The following is a 21,853-nucleotide window of genomic DNA, read 5'->3' as shown; positions in this document are numbered from 1 at the left end:
AAGAATTGTGTGTTGTTTTTGTTTTTGTGATTATAGCTCTTGACAAGCTGAGCACACAGCATCTCTACCACCCGACGCAGGTGGAGATTGTACAGTCCAATGTGGTGTTTGACATTAGCAGTCTGATGCTATATGGGACTCAGGCAGTACCTGTGAGGTTGAAGATCCTGCTGGACCGTCTGTTCAGCGTTCTCAAACAGGAAGAGGTTCTGCACATCCTCCATGGCCTGGGCTGGACCCTGAGAGACTATGTTAGAGGCTACATACTACAGGTAACGTAAAGACAATTAAACATTAAAAAAAAAAAAAATAAATCAAATAATAATAATAAAAAAAAAAATTAAGTATTAGGTAGATAACATACCTGACTTATTTAAAAAATAAAAATAAATAAAAAAATAAAGTTAATATAAAATAAAAATAAAATAAGTTAAGATAAAATAAAATCAATAATAAATAAATATACAATTACGTATGCATTTTGCATATCTAAATAAGAATGTTAAAAGCTGTGCATAAAATAACCCCTGAACAATGGATTTTTAGTTCTGTGAATTTGTCTCTGTTTGTCCATTTTCAGTAATGTTCCCATTTTTTCTGCCAGAGAAAAGATGGAATAAATAAATAAATAAATAAATACAGAGAAGAAAATGAGAGAGATAAGAATACTGTCATGACTTCATGACTGCAGCCAATAGCAGACTATAGAACCACCATGATGCTTTCCCTCCCTCTCACTGCTTTAATTGGAATCAGACACATTTCTTAATCAAAGGTACAGGGCTTTTGGGTTCGCAACAAAACCAAAGTGTTCCTGTATGAATTAGTTAAGAGCAACTGAACATGTGCTTGTGGTTAGCCTTGTGTGTCCAACGCCAATAGCAGAGCGAGGTGGATGGCTTTGGTTTGGAGACCATGCCTAAGTGGAACAGCATGCTGAGCTTGAAGGCGGTTTTGAGGCCTTGTACGAGGAAATGGCTTCTGTGAGTAAATCTCTCCCTCTCGCACACTTTTTCTCTCATCATTTGACTGGAAGGAATTGTGGAAGGCTGCAGTTTTTTACAGTTCTACAGTCATTTGTTGTGTGCGCAATGCCTGTTTGTGTTTCTCATTGCTCTACCCCTGATGGCTTATCGGAAAATCCCCCAGACATTAAATATGACATGGCAAAATACTGACCACTGTATCTGATGTAGTCTGAAATTTGAGAATTAAATAATTTCTCTCTGCACAGTCCAGAATTTTTGTGGGTTTGCAGTCAAGTAAGGACACTCTTTTGTCGTGTTCAGTTTCTAATATTGTTCCAGATGTTAGGGAGTAGGTGTAAAACTTTAAGCATGCAGACTCTTAGCACTGGTATTAGTATCACTGCAGTTTGTATGTGATACTACTCTAACATAATTATAGTACAGTAAGTACTGCCCTTAGTCAATGAAAGATAGCTGAATTGATAGCATTCGAACCTTGGCATCCATGCCATCTACAGTACCTTAATTGATTACTAAAAACTGCTTACTAAAGTAAATGGTGTAAAATATTCAGCTTTTTAAAAAACAAAACTTCTGCCACTGTCCAGATCAATGTTCCATTTCTCCTTGTTCGGTCCAGCATCTGTTCTTTACAAAATGCTGCTAAAAGGTCTGATTCAGGACTGACAAAGAAAAAAAAGAACACAACACTTCAACACTTAATAAATCTTCTTCTCTTCTCTTCTCTTCTCTTCTCTTCTCTTCTCTTCTCTTCTCTTCTCTTCTCTTCTCTTCTCTTCTCTTCTCTTCTCTTCTCTTCTCTTCTCTTCTCTTTCTCTCTCTCTCTCTCTCTCTCATCCTCTCCCTCCCTCATTCTTTCTCTCTTCCCATCCCTCCCTCTCCCTTGTTCTTTCTCTCTCTCTGCCTGTCTCATTCCCAGACTGTCTGTTCTATACCTGTTCTTCTTTTTGGAGTTGTTTTCTTGTTATTTACCTGCTCGCTCTCCTCTCGACCTCATCTGTCTGTCAGTCTAGAGGCAGAGTGTTGAGCACTGTTAATCAGAGCCTTGACACATGATGTCACAACCCAGGGAAGGTGCCAGCAGGAGCATGTGTGCAAGAATCTTAATTCTAAACTCATAAATATTTCATGCAAAAAAGACAAGAAATAGGTGTGGAAGAGAGAAAGAATGAAAATGCGAAAAGACAAAGTGATTGTTTATGTATGCATGCATACACTAGTGCATTTGAGTGTACTTTGAGGACATGTTAATAATAGATCAGATGCAACAATTTTATTTTAATTTTATCTTTTTGGTATATATACATAAACAGTTCATTCGGTCTTTTGCCATGTGAGATGTGAGGTGACAGATTAGCGGCAGTCAGTTTCGAGTATTTTGTGTCTGGCAGTCACATATATACAGTGCCACAGTGGCAGCGTGATGTGTTCTGTTCTTTATTGAGTCAGAATTTTCATGGGTCATTGTTAAACTCTGTGGTTTATGAATAATCCCCTTCTGCTCTTCGCTCTCTCCATTTCCTTCTGTCTGCTGTCGAGCTGTCTCCTAGATAGCATACCTGTCACCACTAATAAGTCAACAACGCTTTCTCTCAGAAGTCAAACCCGTTGCTTGTCATACTTTACCCTGGTGTAGTTATCATCTGCTAGATCACACACACACACACACACACACACACACACACACAATGGTGATTTCCTTCTGGTGAGATTTTGCTGTGGAATCTTGACATACTACACATCAGATACACTAAGATTGTACCTTTCCTCTCCCCCTTTCTTTCTTTATCTCTTTTTCTCTCAGACCAAAATTTTTTCGCTCTTGAGATATCTGTTTGGGGGGTGGGGGAGAAGCATTCGAAAATGCGCGAATACAGGATCAGTCCTATGAATATACAGCATTCGCCTGTTCCCATTCCCTTCAATGCAGTGTCAATTAATTATTTATTGCTATATCAATCAAATCATGCTATATTAGTAATACATTTTCCAGTTGTAAAATCTAAAATTAATACTATTTAATGTAAGGCACAGACTTATATTATAGTTATTATTAATATTTGTTTTTTAATTATGAAATATGCATAGACACATGCTTTGCTTACCCTGCAATTTTAACCATACAACATACTGAAAAAGAGGCATAAAACAAAAGAAATTAAACCAGAATGGCCACAATTTTATTATTTCAGAAAACACAAAAACTGTCTGTAAACATTAATCTGCTTTTATATTCCTGGCAATAAAAGATAATATTAACTAGATAACTATTTAGTTGTGATACTGAGGATTCAACCAGTATCAAACTGAACCAATCAAACAAACGCAAATGCTTTTTAAAATGAGAAAATAAATGAATTTTAGAGGAAAACATTACATTAAAATAAATTTTTTTATTAGGGAATACTGTGGAGTACTGGAAAGTATTATAGCAATTATTTGTAAGTACGTTAAGTATTTATTGTGTAATATTATGTTGATAAGTGTTAATATTACAGTTTTTCTGAAATGCTACAACACATTTTTGAAACCATCACTCACCTTAAACACAAATCCAAATGTTCAAACTAAATTCACAGAAACCCTGACTCTTCTGGCAAAATCAAACAATTGCTTCAAAACCATTTCACCTGTACTCAAAATCAAACAAAGATTTCAAATCATACACACATTAGTCAATACTATACGCACTACAGATCATTCATTAGACACTATATCAAAAAATGGAGAACACAGTGTTCATTGCATGTAGTTACAAAAAAAAGAAGGTAACACTTTATTTTGATAGTCCACTTTAGACATTCTACTAACAGTAAGTAACTTTGCAACTGCATGTCAACTAGTCATTAGAGTATTAGTAGACTGTCTGCTTAATATCTTCTAACGCTCTTCTAAACTTTGCAAGTATATGTCAACTTATTCTATTAACCCTAAACCTAACCTAGTCTGCTCTGAGAGTTAGTAGACATGTAGTTGCAAATTAATGGGAATTAGTTGACATGTATTTGCAAAGTTACTTATAGTTAGAATGTCTAAAGTGAACTGTCAAAATAAAGTGTAACCAAAAATAATGTTTACCGTATATAGTAATTATTTAGAAGTAAAAAAGATACATAAACATGTACACACTCAAAAAAACATACACACACTCAAAAGAAATCACACCTAAGTTTGGTGAATATACCAGAAAAAAAGGAAAAATACACACACACGTATGTATATATGTATCTATTAGGGGTGTAGCGGTACACAGATGCCACGGTTCGGTACGTACCTCAGTTCAAGGGTCACGGTTCGATACGATTTCAGCACAACAGGAAAAAAACAACAAATCTACTATGCTTGCTGTGCTAAGTTTCTTTTCATTTATTTTGAACAGACAGCAGAACAAACTAAAAAAAATGTCACCTAGATGTGAAAATACTAATTAGTCAAATCAAATTATTAAATTATAATGCTTTATATATATAATCTGCAGTACATATATACATACAAGGAATAAATACTTGAAATATATTTGATTTAGCCGGCGCACACACACACACACAAAACATATCAGTTCCAGGCTTCCAGCACTGCTAACTTGACAGCGCAATTGGTACTTTATCAAAATAAAATACAGTGAACTAAACGCGCCCGCATCATTGTTTAAACGTTGGAACGCGACTGAACTACAAAGCCTATAATTTATATACTAAATAATAGTTTAACATTTGGATACAAATACTTGTACTTTTTTAACTTTAATTTGTAACATGAAAGTATTATATAAAAGTTTGAGACATAGACACTGAAAAGAACAGGTGTTTGAACAATACAAATACACTTATAACACCTTAAGAAAAAATGCATTCACTGCGCCTAAAATATATACTTACAGAAAAAAAAAATGTTTGTATTGAACATTTATGGAGCAACAGATTTTGTGTGACAATAAATCATACAAGTTGTTTATTTTGGTTTAAAATCTTATAAATGTATGAGGTGGCAGGGGGGCCCTTTACCCCACACATGGGGTAAAAGGCTCACCAGCATGGGGCAAAAGGCACACAGTATTGATACTTTAGCTAAAAAAATGTTTTTGTTTTTGCTTGTCTAAGTTAATACTTGTTCATCACTTTAGGAAAGTTTGTACTATTTTCTGCCTATTTTGAAAAATAAAATAATTTTTGTTCAATAAATGTACTGTCCTTAAAATATTTTAATATGTAAAAAATATACACTACCGTTCAAAAGTTTGGGGTCAGTACATTTTTATTGTTTCTTTTTTTTTTTTTAAGAAATTATACTTTTATTCACCAAGGATGTATTAAGTTAATAATTAAAAGTTTATTAAAAGTTAATAATAAATAATTTACATTGTTATAAAATATTTATATTTTGAATAAACACTGTACTTTTTAAACTTGTTATTCATGAAAGAATCCTGAAAAAAAAAAATTACAGGTTCCAAAAAATATTTGGCAGCACAACTGTTGATATTATCCAACATTGATCATTCTAATAATAAATCCACATATTAGAATGATTTCTGAAGGATCATGTGACACTTAAGACTGGAGTAACAGCTGATAAAAATTCAGCTTTTCATCACAGGAATAAATTCTATTTTAAAGCATGTTAAAATAAAAAACATTATTTTATATTGTAAAAACATTTTGCAATATTACTGTTTTTTTTATTTATTTTTAATCAAATAAATGCAGCCTTGATGAGCATAAGAGACTACTTTAAAGACTATTACAAGTCTTACTGACCCCAAACTTTTGAACGGTAGTGTATATATTTTTTAAAATACAGAAACAAAATCATTTTAAAAAGTAAAGATTCTGAAAGCATTAAAGGAGATCCCATAATAATTTAATATAGCTGTACAGTAGTAACACAAAATAATATTTTATTATATGATATGATTAATATCATGTTTTTAAATATTATGGTTTCATTCTCAACATGTTGATTATCTATAAGATGGACACCCAACATAATATATGACATTTATCATCTGAATCTAACCATGTCATGACAACAAATAGAAAAGTCAGCCTTCTATTATTTATCATGTTAACCATTGTGCTATTTAGCCCCAACAGCAGGGGTGCTTTTTACCCCAAATACCATACTTTTACATATTCTTTATAATGATATAATAATGTTATTTATAATGTTAATTTATAATGATATAATAATGTTATTTAAAAACTGTTGCTTTGATTATCTCAAACAAAACTGATAATTATTAAGAAGACATTTGTCTCAAAATATATGCATCCATTTTAGCGCTTTTCATTTGCTACTTAAATCTACAACATTTTAAAAAACATCAAATATTAGATCAAGTAAGCACAGAATCAACTTTACGCTGTAGCCTATCTGTAGCCTAACTTTACGATCGCGTCAAGGATCAGACAATTTTGCATGTGCACCTCGTCTCAGAGTGGCTCAGTTCACAGCAAACACTGCTACACAAGGCCCTGTCTCAAATCGCACCCTAAAACTTTGCGGTCTTCCTCTGAGTCCGCACTTGATGTAATGCCTCTTTGACTGTTGGGCAGAAGTCTGCCACGGAGCTTGCCTCAGAAGAAGGCTCGGCAGAAGTTAGTATCGAGGCCGCTTAGCGTCCGCAAAGGGAATGCCCGCGAGCAGCCTTCTAAATGTTACAATGATAAGTGGAACAATGGGCTCAAACCCTCAATCTGAGTTTACACAATTTGATGTCTATATTTTCAAGAAATTACAGTGGCTGTAGCATTTCTGGCATAAAGAAATGGCCAGATATTAAAGATTAAGTGGACATTTGTTAAGTGCACAACTGTTTATTAGTCAATATTAAACAAGGATTGGATTGCGCTGTAAAGTGTAAAAACAATCATCAGGCCATTGGCACCCTCTGCAGGCCTTTGATATAATGCATATGATACATGTTAGTTCTATTGTTTATAACACATCTTTTTTCACAGTTTTGTTCAATAAAACCATACTTGCTTTTGATACTTTATTTGAACCAATTATTATTATATATGTATTTTAAGTCATTTGTTTGTTTAGGTCTATTTTTATTATGTCAAAAAATATTATAATTATCCAATTACTGATCACTCGATTACCAAAGTATATTTCTAAGATGTTTTATGAAGTATACAAATCATTTACTATAACCTAATGGAAGATTAATGGAAGAATTCAAGTCTGTTATTATCCATAGAGTGGATATGATCAGTAGAGAATACTTTGGAGTATACTCTCAAATGGGAGTAGAAGAGCATGCACATGTGCATGTTTGAGCGTGTGCTGGCTGCCAAAGTCTTGCCTGCTGGCTTCACGTGCTCCTTTGTTCTTTTGCTTTTGTTCTGATCTGTTGTCCGAGTCTTGACTGCTGATAACTGTGTGCTCTTCTTGGGCCCTTCAGAAGAGAGCTTGTGTGTGTGTGTATGTGAGGGGGGGAGAGGGGTGTGCATCTTTCTAGACATCTCCTGTTAGGATGTGGGGTGATGTGTGAAAAATGGACGAGAAGCCTGAGAGTGCCAGCACACTCCCTCTTTCTAGTCCCTTGCCAGCACCCTCTCCTTTCCCTCATCCTCTCCCAGCTGTAAGATGTAAGCTGGAACACCAGCCTGACAGAAATGGAGACCAGATGCCTGTATTTCTCCGCTGTCACTTGGCTGCTCCCCAACAGATGGAATTCCGATCAGTCTGGGCTGTCTCTTGTTCTTTTGGAAAGAGGGAGTGAGGAGGAGGAGTACGGAAAGTGGAGGAAGGGGCCATGGCAGCCAACTTGTGGATTCGCCCCAGGCTAAGCGACATTCCCAGTAATGTTCTTGTCCTTGTAGAACATTCGGCTTCCGCTGGCTTCCTTTAGCTCTTTTATGAGAAGCAGTTTCTCTGACTCTGACATAGATTCTAGGAGAGCCAGATGGAACTGCTAAGCTAAGCGAACTCCTTCCTTGCCCCATCCTCTCCACTCCACTTTCCTTTAGCGCTGAAACCCCCCACAGCATTCATTTACCCAGCCTCCCCCTTTTCTCCCTCAGGGACAGACCAGGGTGTCCACACAATGAGCCTATTTTATTCAAATAAACCTGACATCTGGGTGCAGTATGCTTGGCCCATCTTGCATAGCGCAAAGGAATTTGTAGGGGGCACAACCCATCGTGCTTCAGTGAGGCACAATATGCTCCCTTCCTGATACATTTAATGAAGGATGTCCTCTAGCCAAAAGACATGATTTGATTAAGAGAGGAGGTAACAGACCCCAGAAAACAGCAACCACAAGCTGCCTGACAGTCATTACACAGACAAAAACACATCACACAGTAGCCCTTTAGTGCCATGAGTGCATTTCATTCAAGCACATGCGCTGAAAAGGACACACTGAAAATTCCTACACTTTCATTTTATTTATTTATTTATTTTTATACTTACAATTCTTATACATATTACTGAATAAACAGTACTGAATATAATATAAATATATTCATATTAAAAGTTTAGGCAAATGCATATATAGGTTTTATACAGGGTTTTCAAATGTTTTACTGACAATGAAAGTCAAATTACAAGCGATCAGAAATGTATTTGATAAGTCTTTGTATATTTCTTTGATACAGATTTATGAACCACAATAATATCTCAAGTTAACTGTGTTAGTGGTGCCAAATTTGCATGGAATTTGCAATGGATAAGATGAACATGAGACGAACCCCAACAGTGTGTGCTCTGAAACGTAGAGTCAGTACAAGTATTTTCAGTCAGTTTAATTCAAACCTCTCAGTCTCACTCATTTTTTCTTGCTCTACATTTCGCCTCGCTCTACTTCTAATCACTCCTGAGAAACTTCCATTTTAGGTAGTCTAGCACTGTTCAGAAATTTTGGAATTGATCCTTAACCAAACCTTTTATGCACCACATGCCTCCTGACACCCCCTCCCCGTTTCGTGCTATGTCCCATCCCTTTACCTCCATCTCCTCCTCAGACTCCCACCGTCATCTAACCTGCTCTTTGTTATCGCTGGCTAATGCTTCGTCCATGGGCTCTGTGGAGCCACAGTGTTTCTGAAGGTGGAATTCTTGCATATGGTTATGATTTCAGTACGTCAAGCTGGATTTGAGTTTTTAAGGCATATGCTTTGCTCAGGGCTAGCCAAGTCAGCTTCAGGCACATCAAAGGTTCACTGCACTGAATCAAGGTGATTTCACCAACCCAATCTCCCCTTCAACCCCCTGCCTGGAGCATCTTCCCACCCACCCAAACATGTGGCCAGCTGCAGCAGAACTCACACTTCAGTTATCACAATTGTCTTTTTTTCTTTCTTTCTTTTTTCTTTTTTTTTTTTTTTTGCAGCTTTGCATTTCTATAATATTGTAGGAAACAATAATATTATGCATCAGTATGTCTTTTGAGAACTAACTTTATATGCTAGTGTTTAGAAAGCTACTCATAATTTAAAGTAGTTAAATTATAGTGAAGTTTAATTATAGTAGTTAAATTGTAGTGACACTTTCTAAAAAGAAATAATAAGCTACACCAAAATATTCTAAGAAAAATATGAATAACTACATTGAGGCTAATAAAGGTGCAGTATATTTTCTAAAATATGTATTAATCAGTTATTTATTTATTTGTGCACAGTATTTATCAGGCAAAAACAAAAACAAACAAACAAACAAACAAATAACAACAACAACAAAACAATAATGACAGCATTAAACATGAACAGATAAATTTACACTAAATAGTCTATTTGATGACTATAGAGAAAAAAAAAAATTGCTATTCTGTTTTAAGTCCAGCTAATCTAGTGTGAGCTACTAAGAAAAGTTAGTAGCATTGCTGATTTTAGTTAGCTATTCCACAGCATTGTGGAGTAAAAGATTATGTTCTCATCACAATTAAGATGATTTCAGCTTTTTGCCATTTTAGCCGCCTTTAATCGCTATCCATTATGTGTTCCAGGTTGTTTATGTAATTGAACACATTTCTCTTAGTGCCAAAAACAGATGAGTGGATGTTTTTGAAGTTAGAGGGTTACATGCAGGTTACAGTGTAGAAGGGAATTTGGAAGTAATGCTTCTTATATTGGATATGCACACAGCTCCATTCTGCCTTATCCATGATAGTTTGCATAAGTCCATGGTGATTCAGGGAGACTATTGGAAACAGGAAGCAGAAAGAAGCATTAGAAGATCAGAGAAGAAATGGGCCTTCCATTTGCTCCACTGTGGGAAAGAGAAAACTTTAGGAATCTGAGTTCTAAATGTGTTAACAATGTGATAATTCAATTTAATTACATTGGAGCATCAGATACGCTTATATTTCTCTTGACCATAGATGACACAAAATCTCATCTCAACACATTTGATGAATAGCTATGGGCTTCTTAATTTTGTAATTTAATCTGAAAGATCAATTTCACGATTTCATAACTGATCTTATAAAACTGGTAACACTTTACAGTAAGGTTCATTAACTTTATTTAACTACATTAGTTAACATGAACTAAGAATGAACAATACTTCTACAGCATTTATTATTTTTAGTTAATGCTAATTTCAGCATTTACTAATGCATCGTTGAAATCACAAGTTGTTTTTGTTCACATTAGTTAATGCACAGTGAACTAACAAGAACAAACAACGAATGACTGTATTTTTATTAACTAACATTAACCAAGATTAATAAATAGATGCATTGTTTATTGTTCATTCAGGTTATTACATTAACTTATGTTAACAAATTATTACATTATTGTAAAGTGTTACCATAAATTTTTATACATTCTTCCCCATGTAGGGGGACATCTTACCCCTGTAGTCATTATTTCTATACTTGTGTTTAAATACATCTCTAAATAGGTTGTGTTTGTAGTTTGTACCTTTAAGGAGGGTAATGTGCAAGTCTGTGTGTGGCCAAGTCCAGGCATATCGCTGGAGAGCGTGTGTCTTGCAGTTTGAGAGAGCACTGGTCCCTAGCAGCGTCACACAGTCAAGCTTTGGATCTGGCCTTTATTAGCAAGCCCTGAGTCTCAGCAGTGCCTGCTGGATCCCTGTCATTGATGGTAGCAGTGAGCTCATTCAGGTCACGTCACAGTCCCCTCTGCTTTAAGGAGCGGCGTCTCATATCATGTCAATGACAGCTGCATCTCTCTTTCCCTTCACCTGATACACCATCTCTTTTTACTTCAGAGCATGTTCTTCTACATTTATTAGTTATTAGTTACCCCTTACTTTGCTGTATCACGCATTAAAACACACATGCCATTATGTGAGGGCAGTGCCTGGCTGGCTCTGTGCCCCTGTGTTTGGTCTAATGAAGTTAAGCTCTGCGTCTTAGGAGTTTTGTTGTGTTCTGGGTTTACACGATGCAGAGAGAGACGTTTTATGTCATGATAACACAGTATTTACAAGTCAAAGTGCATAGGGCCTTTCTTTATACATTTTGGCTGATTTTCAGAGTCTGCTGACAGTAAATCCACTCAGTGAAAGTAATGGCACAACTTCATGGTTTCTGCATTTCCAACCTTGGGGGACCCTCTCTGCAACCATCAACCATGTATCATCAATACAGAGCTCAAGCTATCACAATAAAGTGTTTTTATCTATAGCTCGACCACTCTCACTGAAAGGCTTTGTATTTGAAATGAGACACTCTAAGCTAGGCTGAACAAGTGCATTAATGTGTTTGTGGCCTACTTCTGGTTACAGTAAAGTACGGTTGACTTCCCTGCAGGGAAGCGTTTTATGATGTCACTTGCTGTTAGTTGCTACAATATGAAGTCAATATGAATGCCAGAGTGCGGTAAATGAATACATACATGTAGATTTGGTGGCAGCGTTCTAAAATGGCTGTGGATACAATATATTTGGGGTCCAAGGAAACTGGCATTTCAGTTGTTGCTAATAGAACAGCTGTTATAAAACAAACAAACAAAGCTTTGATATTAATTTCAAGGGTTTGTCACAGTGACTGGCTTGTTACACAAGCTGCACAGCCCCTTTCTTCATATTTTTTTTTTTCTGTGACTTTACCTCTTCAAAATGAAATGGAAATTGTGCCACCTACCTGTAAAATACATATTAACATATTCATATTCAATCATTTACCTGTATGAACATTTGCTCTGTTTAGTAATTCTGACAACGTTTACTCACCCTGTTCCAAACCTATGTGGTATTCATTCTTCTGTGGAACACAAAAGAAGATATTTAGAAGAATGTTGATAACTGAACAGTTTTGGTTAACACATATTTTGATTTAATGAAACAACAACAAGAGTTAATTTATGCTCCACAGAAGAAAAATAGAACTCATACAGGTTTGGAACAACATGAGAGTGAGTAAATGAATTGACAGAATTTTCCTTTTTGGGTGAACTTTGTCTAAACTGATGAAGACTGGTCAGAACTTGCCAAAACCATGAAAGCAGCTGCTGTTGTCCTTCCTTTTATCTGGAAATGAAAAAAAAAAAAAACCCTACTTAGGATAAATTATTTAGTAAATGAAACCAAGTTTGGACTTTTAACAAAAGTAAAGTAATTGCAAAGTCTCACTGATGCAGCTTCATCATTATCTCCTAGGCCTGAGTCTGAGCCAGGGATTTTGGCTTTCAGGGCTCCAGTCTCTAGTTTTGCTGAATAGCAAATAGTGGTCAGGGTAGTGAGGACTGGAGGTGATATTAACTACTGTTTAAAGGGGAGTGAGACATGTTTTAATTAGCATTTTATATTGTGTTTATTCCTCATATTTCTTATTTTATTTATTTATTTTTTCCATTTGTGAATGCAATTTGTGCTTACATTCAGCAAGGAAGGAAATGGCTGGTGGGGCAGAAATGACTGTCATTGTTGATAGGAAGGAAAATTGAATTTTCTTCAGGGTCAGCAACATTAAGGATAGTGGGAATTCAGAGATCTTTCCTTAAAGTTGCTGGGTAGGACTAGTTATTGATTGGTCAGCAGCATGGTGGGGGTCTGTCACAGGCTCATCATCCCGAGGGAGACAAAGGACCTCTTAACTGTTCAGTGCATAGGGTAAATATATTGTATGTAGTGAAATTCTGTGTAGTAAACGTAAACGTAAATTATTATATAATAATTGTAGTTATATATATAGTCATATTATCATTATATAACTATAGCTATATCTTATCCATTATGATGTTAAAATTGTTCTACTTTACCCATACTGCTAAATAAGTAAAATAAATAAAAATTAACAGATATCATAATTAACCACCTGATATATCATAATTTTAAAAACATAGGAAACTGTCATTGAAAAAGGCAAAAAAAAAAAAAGTAGTATGTTCCTGTTTGCGGTACATAGAGCTGTACTAGCCAACACTGGTAAAATGACGCTACCCTCTCATCCACTGACCCCGCTGTGATCTGTTCACATGGTCTGATAATAATAGCTTTGAAGGACTATACATTATTTGGATAATTAGTTAAAAATATACCTTAGTTTATACCTTATTCTGTTGCATAGAACTAATTAAAATAATATTAATATTTAATATTATATTTTCTGTCCAATTTTATTGTGTTATTTTCAGTAAAAGTGTGGTTATTTTATTGGCTTGTGTTTTTTTTAAACTTAGTATCATTAAACTTATTGAGTTAAATTAAAAAGTCTTACAAAATTACTTTATATTATTGAATAAAATAGTATTTACAAAGTAAATAAAATATTATTTTATTTTAAATATTTAAATAATTATTACAAAGCATTTTCGGTTTTGGTTTTCAGCCAAGTGCATCCAGAATCGTCAGTTTCGGTTTCAGCTCAGAATTTCCATTGTGGTGCATCCCTATAGTACAGTATAGTATAGTGTAGTCAGAGTTGGGAAGGTTACTTTGGAAATGTAATATGTTACAGATTACAAGTTACTTGATTTAAAATGTAATAAGTAGTGTAACTTTTCAATGACTTTATTAATGTAACATTACTTTTAATTTACTTTTTACTTTTCTAAATTTCTAATATTTTCAACTGTTAATGATTCTGAAACATTTAAACCAGGCAGAGTTAACCTTACAGTAGCACTCAACACTGATTACTGTCAGACTTTCAAAATCCTTTATCACTTGAATTAAGATTATAATAAGGGATAATGCACATTACCTCACTTATTATACAGCTGCTTGATAGATTATTTAGATGTTTCGTGTCAAAATTATTAGACACGAAACACTGATCTGAGCTGAAATATTTCAACGCAAAGCTTCCATGAAGAAATCAGTCGCTAGCAAACGGCAAGTTCAAACTAGACATTTTAGGGAAACAGTGCAGTCATACCACTTTTCTTACACAACATTTCACCACATAAATAATTAAGTAGTAGTACTAGTTTGTTAGTTATCTTATAATCCATTACAGTGTACAAAAAAAAAAAAAAAAAAAAAAATGGCAGCAGCTGCGTTTGTATGAAACAATAGAGCAAGTCCACAATGCCAGGATGACAGAATTAAGAAATTGTCCACATAATATTGAATTAAGCTTTAATATTTTACCAAACGCAAAGCTTCCACCAAGAAAAATTATCAAGCATATAGCACTGACTTAAGTTGCCCCGAATGAGCCTGAGCTGTGTAATCATTTAATTTAAAACACAGCCACCACAAATTCATTTATTTATCTTTTTTTTTTTTGCCTTTTATGCCTTTTATTGTGATAGGACATTAGAGAAATGACAGGAAAGAGCTGTGAGGAGAGAGGGAAGCGGGATCGGCAAAGGACCTCGAGACGGGAATCGAACACGGGTCACCGTGAGCGCACTTGCGCTATATATCATAACAAAATCATAACATAACATCATAACAAGAAATAGTTTAATAGCTATGATACTGGGTTTGAAATCAAATGTTTGCATAGTTATGACAGAAAACACGAGCATCTAACAATGCCTTGGAAAAAACAATCTTAAAAATTTATTTTGTAATTAGATTACATTATTCCGTTACATGTAACTAGTTACTCCCCAACACTGAGTGTAGTATGAAAATAATATGATAATTGTAATTTTACTGACCTCTGTAAAGACCAGAAAAATGGTCCGTAGCCAGACTTTTAGTGGCATGACTTTAACTGCAATACTGCTGCAGTCTCAGTACTTGCTTTGTATGTTAATTAACTATGTATTTCTGCTTATTTTACTGGCCATTTAAATAATAAATAAAAAGAATAAAATCTCAATAAAGAAACCTCTGGGGTTTAAAAGCAGACCGTTAAGGTTCATTTATATAATATTACAGATGTAGAAAATCTATTGTGCTTAATCCCCTGGTGATAAAAGTGTAAGAGTTAACTTAAGCAGCTTAGTTACGCCAACAGTTAATCAGTTACTATTACAGTTTTTCTCAATTGCTTAAACACATTTCTTGAAATTATGCCTCGCTTTTGCAAAACTCTAAACACAAATCCGTAACTTCTAACTCAATTCCCCGAACTTACTATATTCAGGTCAAAATGAAGCTCTCCACTCAAAACAATTCAATCTTGCTGAAAAAAACAAACTTTGCTCTCAGACATGACACACAAACCCTCAAAAACAACACACACACTACAACACAGTTTTACACACTGATGAGATCAATTCAAAACAATACTACGAAAACTGGTAACAAGTGTTGCTTGAAACAAAAAAAAAAATTCACATGATGAACACAACAAATGTATGCATTTGCAAGTGTTTTAATCCTTAATTTATTGTACTGTAGACAACAAAAATAATTGTTCTGCCCCAGCATCCTGTCTTTGGTCTGGAACAGGCCAAAGAACCTCCTCAACATCACAGACTAAATTGGCCCTGGACAGGCAGCAGTGGTAAAATCCTCTTGCAAGCCTGATCCAACCCTGGCATGCATCAACTAAAATATATGAGACTGCTTGTTTTCTTGCCCTTGCCCTTCCTATTTCTCTTCCATGTTGTTGTCATCATCCTCCTCCTTCGTCTCATCCTCTTTCTCTTTTACCTCCTACTCTTCCTCTTCGAAATTTCACATTACTGTATGCGGGGTTTATGACTGAAAAGACCGGATAGGATTCACACTTACAATTTTAGTAGTCGTCGGACAAAAAAAAAAATATATATATAGATAAAAAAAGAAATAAATAAAATACAAATACATTACAAAGTCACTGTGAAATAGAAAAGAAAAAGAAATAAGAGTAAAGGCGGAAATATAAATTAGAAAGTCCACTGTCAGAATTTGTAACTCTTGTGTTTTCCTCTGTCTATATATGCTTTCCAGTTGAAGGTTCATGAGATGTTGAGATGTACCTTTGAGCTGTTTCAGAGAACTGCTTTATCATTGGTTGATCTGTAGTTTCTACATTAGTGAAAGTCAATATTCACTTGAACAATTCATGGCAAATTTACAAAAAGTCTAATAGAAATGTGTAGAATATGCTTGACAGTTTATGACAACTAGATCAAAAATTTAGCATTTACTGTAAAGACATATTCCATGAGCTAATGACTTGATATTTTGAGGGGTAAGACTATAGCACAGAGAACTATATACATGTAATACATTTTGAGCAACATATCAATAGGAACTGATAATGTAGGAAACCGCAGACAAATCAGTTGCATAATCAGTTGCATGAACATACCAAAGCAAACGCAATTTGTTTTTAAAAAATTAGAAACATTTTATGATGTGCACAAGTGACTAGATGATGTGGAGGTTGAACAAGTAGTTTTGAGAATTTCATTTCTGATTTGAGAAATGCACCAAACTGTAAGCTGACTTTAGCACTTTTATCTCCATCGAAGGTTCTGATTGGTGTGTTATAGATTTTGACTCCTAGTGTTTCCACTTGGGTAATTGTGTGCTAATTGAGCTCAAACTTTGCAGACTTGAGTGAACAATACTGAATGCTAGTGCTTTCTAAATGATCACATGGTGTAAGCACTGAGAAATGTAGGGATTTGTGTGTAGAGTTTTGCAGTAACAGTTCACCAAATCTGACTCATGTGTTAAAGCAGGGGAATAGTGTTTATAGTTCAGGGAAATGGGTGTGCTTTTTGAAAAATGGCATTATGGTTTTGAAATTTTAGTTCAAAAGACTGGTTATAGTGTTTTAGCAATCGAGAAAAACTGTAAGTGAGGAGGCAAATTGGAATCAATTCATTCAGATTTGCAGGATGAATGTGCAAAATGAGCCATGAAGCACAATACTCAATGATTCTCTCTCTCTCTCTCTCTCTCTCTCTCTTGCTCTCTCTTTTCTGTTTCTCTGCCTCACTGTTTGGAGTAGATAATTGAGCCTCCATTATGGGCCGCCTCAGCATGGTGCTTGCTTGATTGTTAGAGTATCGTTTAGAAGGCTACAGGCAGTGTAATGCTCTGCTGCTCATGAGGGCCAGGCCTATGCAAATAATGGACCAATGTGAAAAGCACAGCAAGTGCCTCACCAAGTGTGAAAAGCAAGTGCCTTACTGGACATGAATGAAAGGTTACTGTGGTATTAAGCCTGGTAAACATTGACCACGAAAGGAGATACTTATATTTGTAATTTTACACAAATGTTTTGGAATGAGAATGCTTACCTTACTCCTGTAAAAATGGTTCTGGCATCTCACAATCGTACCAAAAAGTCATAATGTGTTAAATAGTCTATACCTTTATTTACTTATTAAGCTAATCATTCTACATCATATTGAGGGTACATTTTACATTAACAAAAACTCACAAAGTGTATGTGCATGTTGATTTTGCACCCCTGACAAAACTTAAGAAATTACTGTAACTGTGAATGCTTTTTTATTTTTTATTTTTTTTTGATAATTTCTTTTGATTCATTAAATTAAGAAATTTGATAATTATGAACAGGCTTCAGAGGTTCTTAGAGATGCCTGTCTTCCAAGATTTATGATGATGTACAGACAGATCATTTGGTGCATCTACACCCTGTAACATACAATTAAGTGATCATAAGTACCTTCTTTGCTGGATGGCGAAACATCCCGTTCCACATTCAAGCCTCCATGTTTGGTCTCTGTACATAACATATAGAAATGTTTCTACAGATGAAACAGAGCAAATAAATGACACTATATGCTTCAAATGTGTTTGTCAAATGATTTGGGGTATTTTCATGAAAGTACATAAGAAATGATTACTCGCTTTGGATAAAAGCGTCTGCCAAAATAATAAATGTAAATTTAAATAACAGGTGTAGTGTTTAGCTCTTGATAAAAAACTACTAATAATACATTCATGCTTTATTACATGGAAAAAAAAAAAAAAAGATTGCAAGTGTAATCCAGTAAAATAATTAGCTAAATAATCAGATATCATTGATCAAATTGTATGTGCAAACTGCTGTGTGAGGGCAGAGTGAAAAGAAAAAAAGTCACTAAAAATATTAACACATTTAATTGTTTCTTTTAGAATCATGTGCTGCTCTTATCAAAAAGATCTTCAAGACATTATGCCAGGCTGCGCTCCATCTCCTCTGAGGAACGCACTTCCCCTCACATGATTTAGAGATTAAAGCAAAAATGTCCACTGCCTGGCCCCTAGTGGCACTCTGCTCATTAGTGGTAAACCATAGTCGCGTGTCAGGACAGGGCCATGGGTCAGGCTGCACACGCAGAGAACATGATGTGTGCCTGTCACTAAGAAAGTGTTAATGTGTGAAAGTGCTAATGTTATCTGTTAACAGAGCATCAACAAAAGGACCGAAAAAGTGAAAGTGGTATTTATGATTTTAACTAACTGCCAACATTCCAAGTAAAACATGCAAATTCATTCTAAAAAAGTCAAGAGGCTAAGCTATCATGCTTTTAGTTTACTCTGCTTTAGATATAGATTATTATCACAGCAGCTAGTTGAGTAACAATGCAAAAAAGTGCCACTAGAGACAGAAGGGGAGTGGACAGTGAAAAGAAGAGTGTGTGAGTGCTGTGTTCAGCCCGTAGAGGGCCTCTTATGTACTCTTATGTACTTGTGTGCCTGAACGAACTTGATGTTTAGAAGCGTGTTTCTGAGATTGTGTGTGAGAACATTCTGTTCAGCTATAATAGTGACATAACGGAGGAATTCTTCACTTGCATACATACTGTCGCTTGCTGTTTCCATATCTCACAATGTGTGTGAACCTAGAGACATTACCATCTCTCTTCATCATCTGTTTTCTAAATCTCCTTCATACAATGTCACAGAGAGAAGCCCTCTTTAGATATACAGTATGCTCATCTTATCTTCACTAATGCAGACTTAGTCTATACAGACAGAGACTAAACAAATGCACAGCCAGAATAAGAAGGAGAAAGAATTTACTAGCCATTAGAGTGTAAAGGCTTGATCAAGAATAACTATAAATATAACTATATTAGTGTCTACAGCAATGCACAGTAACATCTGTTTATTCTAAATGTACACTGCAATTATGTAGTCTGCTGCTTTAAATGCTTAAGCTCTTTAAAGCAGGATGGATTCTGATTGTCAGTGTTTTATCAGCTGGGAAAAGAATTGTTCTGAAATTGATTCCAATGATATTGCTCCTTTGTTCCATTATCATTATAGTTGTGGTGCGGACTTTACTATTCTTTTCAAGTTAGAGTGATTTGTAAAACTAGATTTTTATTGTTATAGTTATCCGTCTTGGTGTGACCAGGCCTTTATTTCACAATGTGCCATTTTGTGCAATCTTTGTGAAACAGCAGAATTTCATTGGAAAGCAGTGTTACAAACCCTCCTTGTCAGGTTATCCCTGATATTTTAGGTGAAAGTTTTAAGTTATTACAAAGCAAATTAATGCTTTCCCTGCCATTGACTGAATTTTCCATAATTTATAAGTCATAATTCTGCCATTGACAGAATTGTCTGGCTTTCCGTGTTTTCACAGATGTATGGTAGGAGGCGTTATTACACATCTTCTGAAAGAGTATTGAACGTCTGGATCTAAACATTGAGGGCTAGGCCTATGGGCTAGGCCTACAAGCAGAAACAAGTGATTGCGTATGTAAGCAGATGCATGTGTAAAATAAGGAGATCATCAAGCATTAAATAGTGTATGAATCAAAACTGTCTAATGTTACCGAATGAAATGTTGATCCAGGAAATGGTATAGGACTGTGCTTTGGATGTGCTGATAGAAGTGATCCATTCCATCTATGTTTTGATCATCATTCTAAATCTGATCCAGAGGTAGTCTTTTGCAAAATGCTATTTTCTCGGCTTATTGTGCAAAATGTTGCTTTTTTTTCATGAAACTTACCCACATTCAAGTGTTGATAAAACGATTGCATGAAGCTAGAAGCTCTGCATGAAGACTGCATGAAATTCTGTTCATCTGTTCATCAAAAAATATTCTGGGGGCCATTAAATTTTTGTAAAATGATCAAAAATGCTGGTGGTGGCTGGTGGGTAAAGAGCTAAACAAGGTAAGCTGCTGATTTAGATGATACACAAACTGTATTTCCTTTGTAAATCCCTACTGTTTGATTCTGTTGAGTTTAGGAATGCAGTGGCCAATCAGAGGCATTTAGATCAGTCATCGCTAAAACCCCAGAGTTTTGTTCAGTTTAATAATTCCTAATTATTAGCCTTCTAAACGTTTGAACGAATCAAATTGAGTGAATGACTCATAAAAACATGTACCGTCACCTACTGGCAGATTTTTCTTATTTAGAGTATAATTTCATAAACATTAAAGGGATAGTTCCCCCCCCAAATAAATTTTGTCATCATTCTGTCACTCATGTCATTTCAAACCTTTCTTTTGTGGAACATGAAAGAAATTATTTTAAAGACTGTTGGTAATAAAGCTGCTTTGGTTACCATACCTTTCATTATATGAACAAAAAATACTGAGATGTTTCTCTAATTATTTATTTTATGTGCCATAGTTTACATTAGGCCATTGCAGCCTAAATGTTTATGTGTAATAAATTTTATGTGAATCAAATAAAATATTTCTTTCTAAACTACTTGTCTACTTGATACTTTATCATGTAACACGAAAATAATTTCAATAATCTTTTGTGTGTATTTTCACAGTCAAATTTCTTCAGCAATTAATTACATTAATTAATTGACACATCATGCAATTAATTAGATAAAACATTTTAATCAACTCACAGCCCTAATATATATATATATATATATATATACATACATACATTTATACAGTGGCATGCGAAAGTTTGAGAACCCCTTGCAGAATCTGTGAAAACGTTATTAATTTTAACAAAATAAGAGAGATCATACAAAATGCATATTATTTTTTATTTACTACTGTCCTGAGTAAGATATTTTACATAAAAGATGTTTTTAGTGAAAGAGGGCAAATGACAATGGCATCTAAGCCCAGACATACATATATAAATACATACATACGTAAATGCATACATGGATGAATGAATGAATGAATGAATGAAACCTTTACCACTTTACAGGGGGGGAGAACTATCACATTCACATATTGCACTCCTGACAGGATGAGAAACTGGAAATGAAAGCAGGAGAGATGATGAGGGTGATAAAGAGAGAGAGATGTGCTGTTGTACGTTGCAGTGACTGTTTCTCTCTGATCTTTTATTATGAGAGATAAGGGAAGGGCTTTGGTGTGTGTGCGGTGCTCAGGGGAGCTCCCTTTGGGTGACAATCTATGATGAGAGACAGCTCTACTCTGCTTTTCACCAGGGTGTTTCCGGCTGGCTCCAATTAACCTTGCGCTGATTGCCCCAAGGAGCTTTGCACACTAATTAGAGGCGAGAAATATGTCTCTGATTCAAAATGCCACAGAGACATAGAGGCACTGTTATCCTGACAGACAGGCCAAGGTGTGAGAGAGACCTCCTCTATTGTGACTGGGAACATTCAGTCTTCAACCCAGCTGGTGACAGTTAGCA

At 35.1% G+C, this 21,853-nt stretch overlaps 1 protein-coding gene across 5 annotated transcripts in view; it reads left to right on the top strand.

The window, feature by feature from the left end:
- The window catches only part of bnc2 (basonuclin 2), a 168,132-nt gene that overhangs the window by 116,774 nt on the left and 29,505 nt on the right, over positions 1-21,853 (top strand). For all 5 annotated transcript variants that reach the window (XM_051115775.1, XM_051115754.1, XM_051115762.1 and 2 more), the window contains one exon: positions 37-272. In XM_051115775.1, coding sequence (XP_050971732.1) covers positions 37-272 — 236 coding nt within the window. The remainder of the gene's footprint in view (positions 1-36; positions 273-21,853) is intronic.

The sequence above is a fragment of the Labeo rohita genome, chromosome 1 (genome assembly GCF_022985175.1).
Source record: "Labeo rohita strain BAU-BD-2019 chromosome 1, IGBB_LRoh.1.0, whole genome shotgun sequence".
NCBI lineage: Eukaryota > Metazoa > Chordata > Actinopteri > Cypriniformes > Cyprinidae > Labeo > Labeo rohita.
The sequence above is the reverse complement of the archived record's forward strand: the minus strand, read 5'-3'. Positions and strand labels throughout refer to the sequence as shown.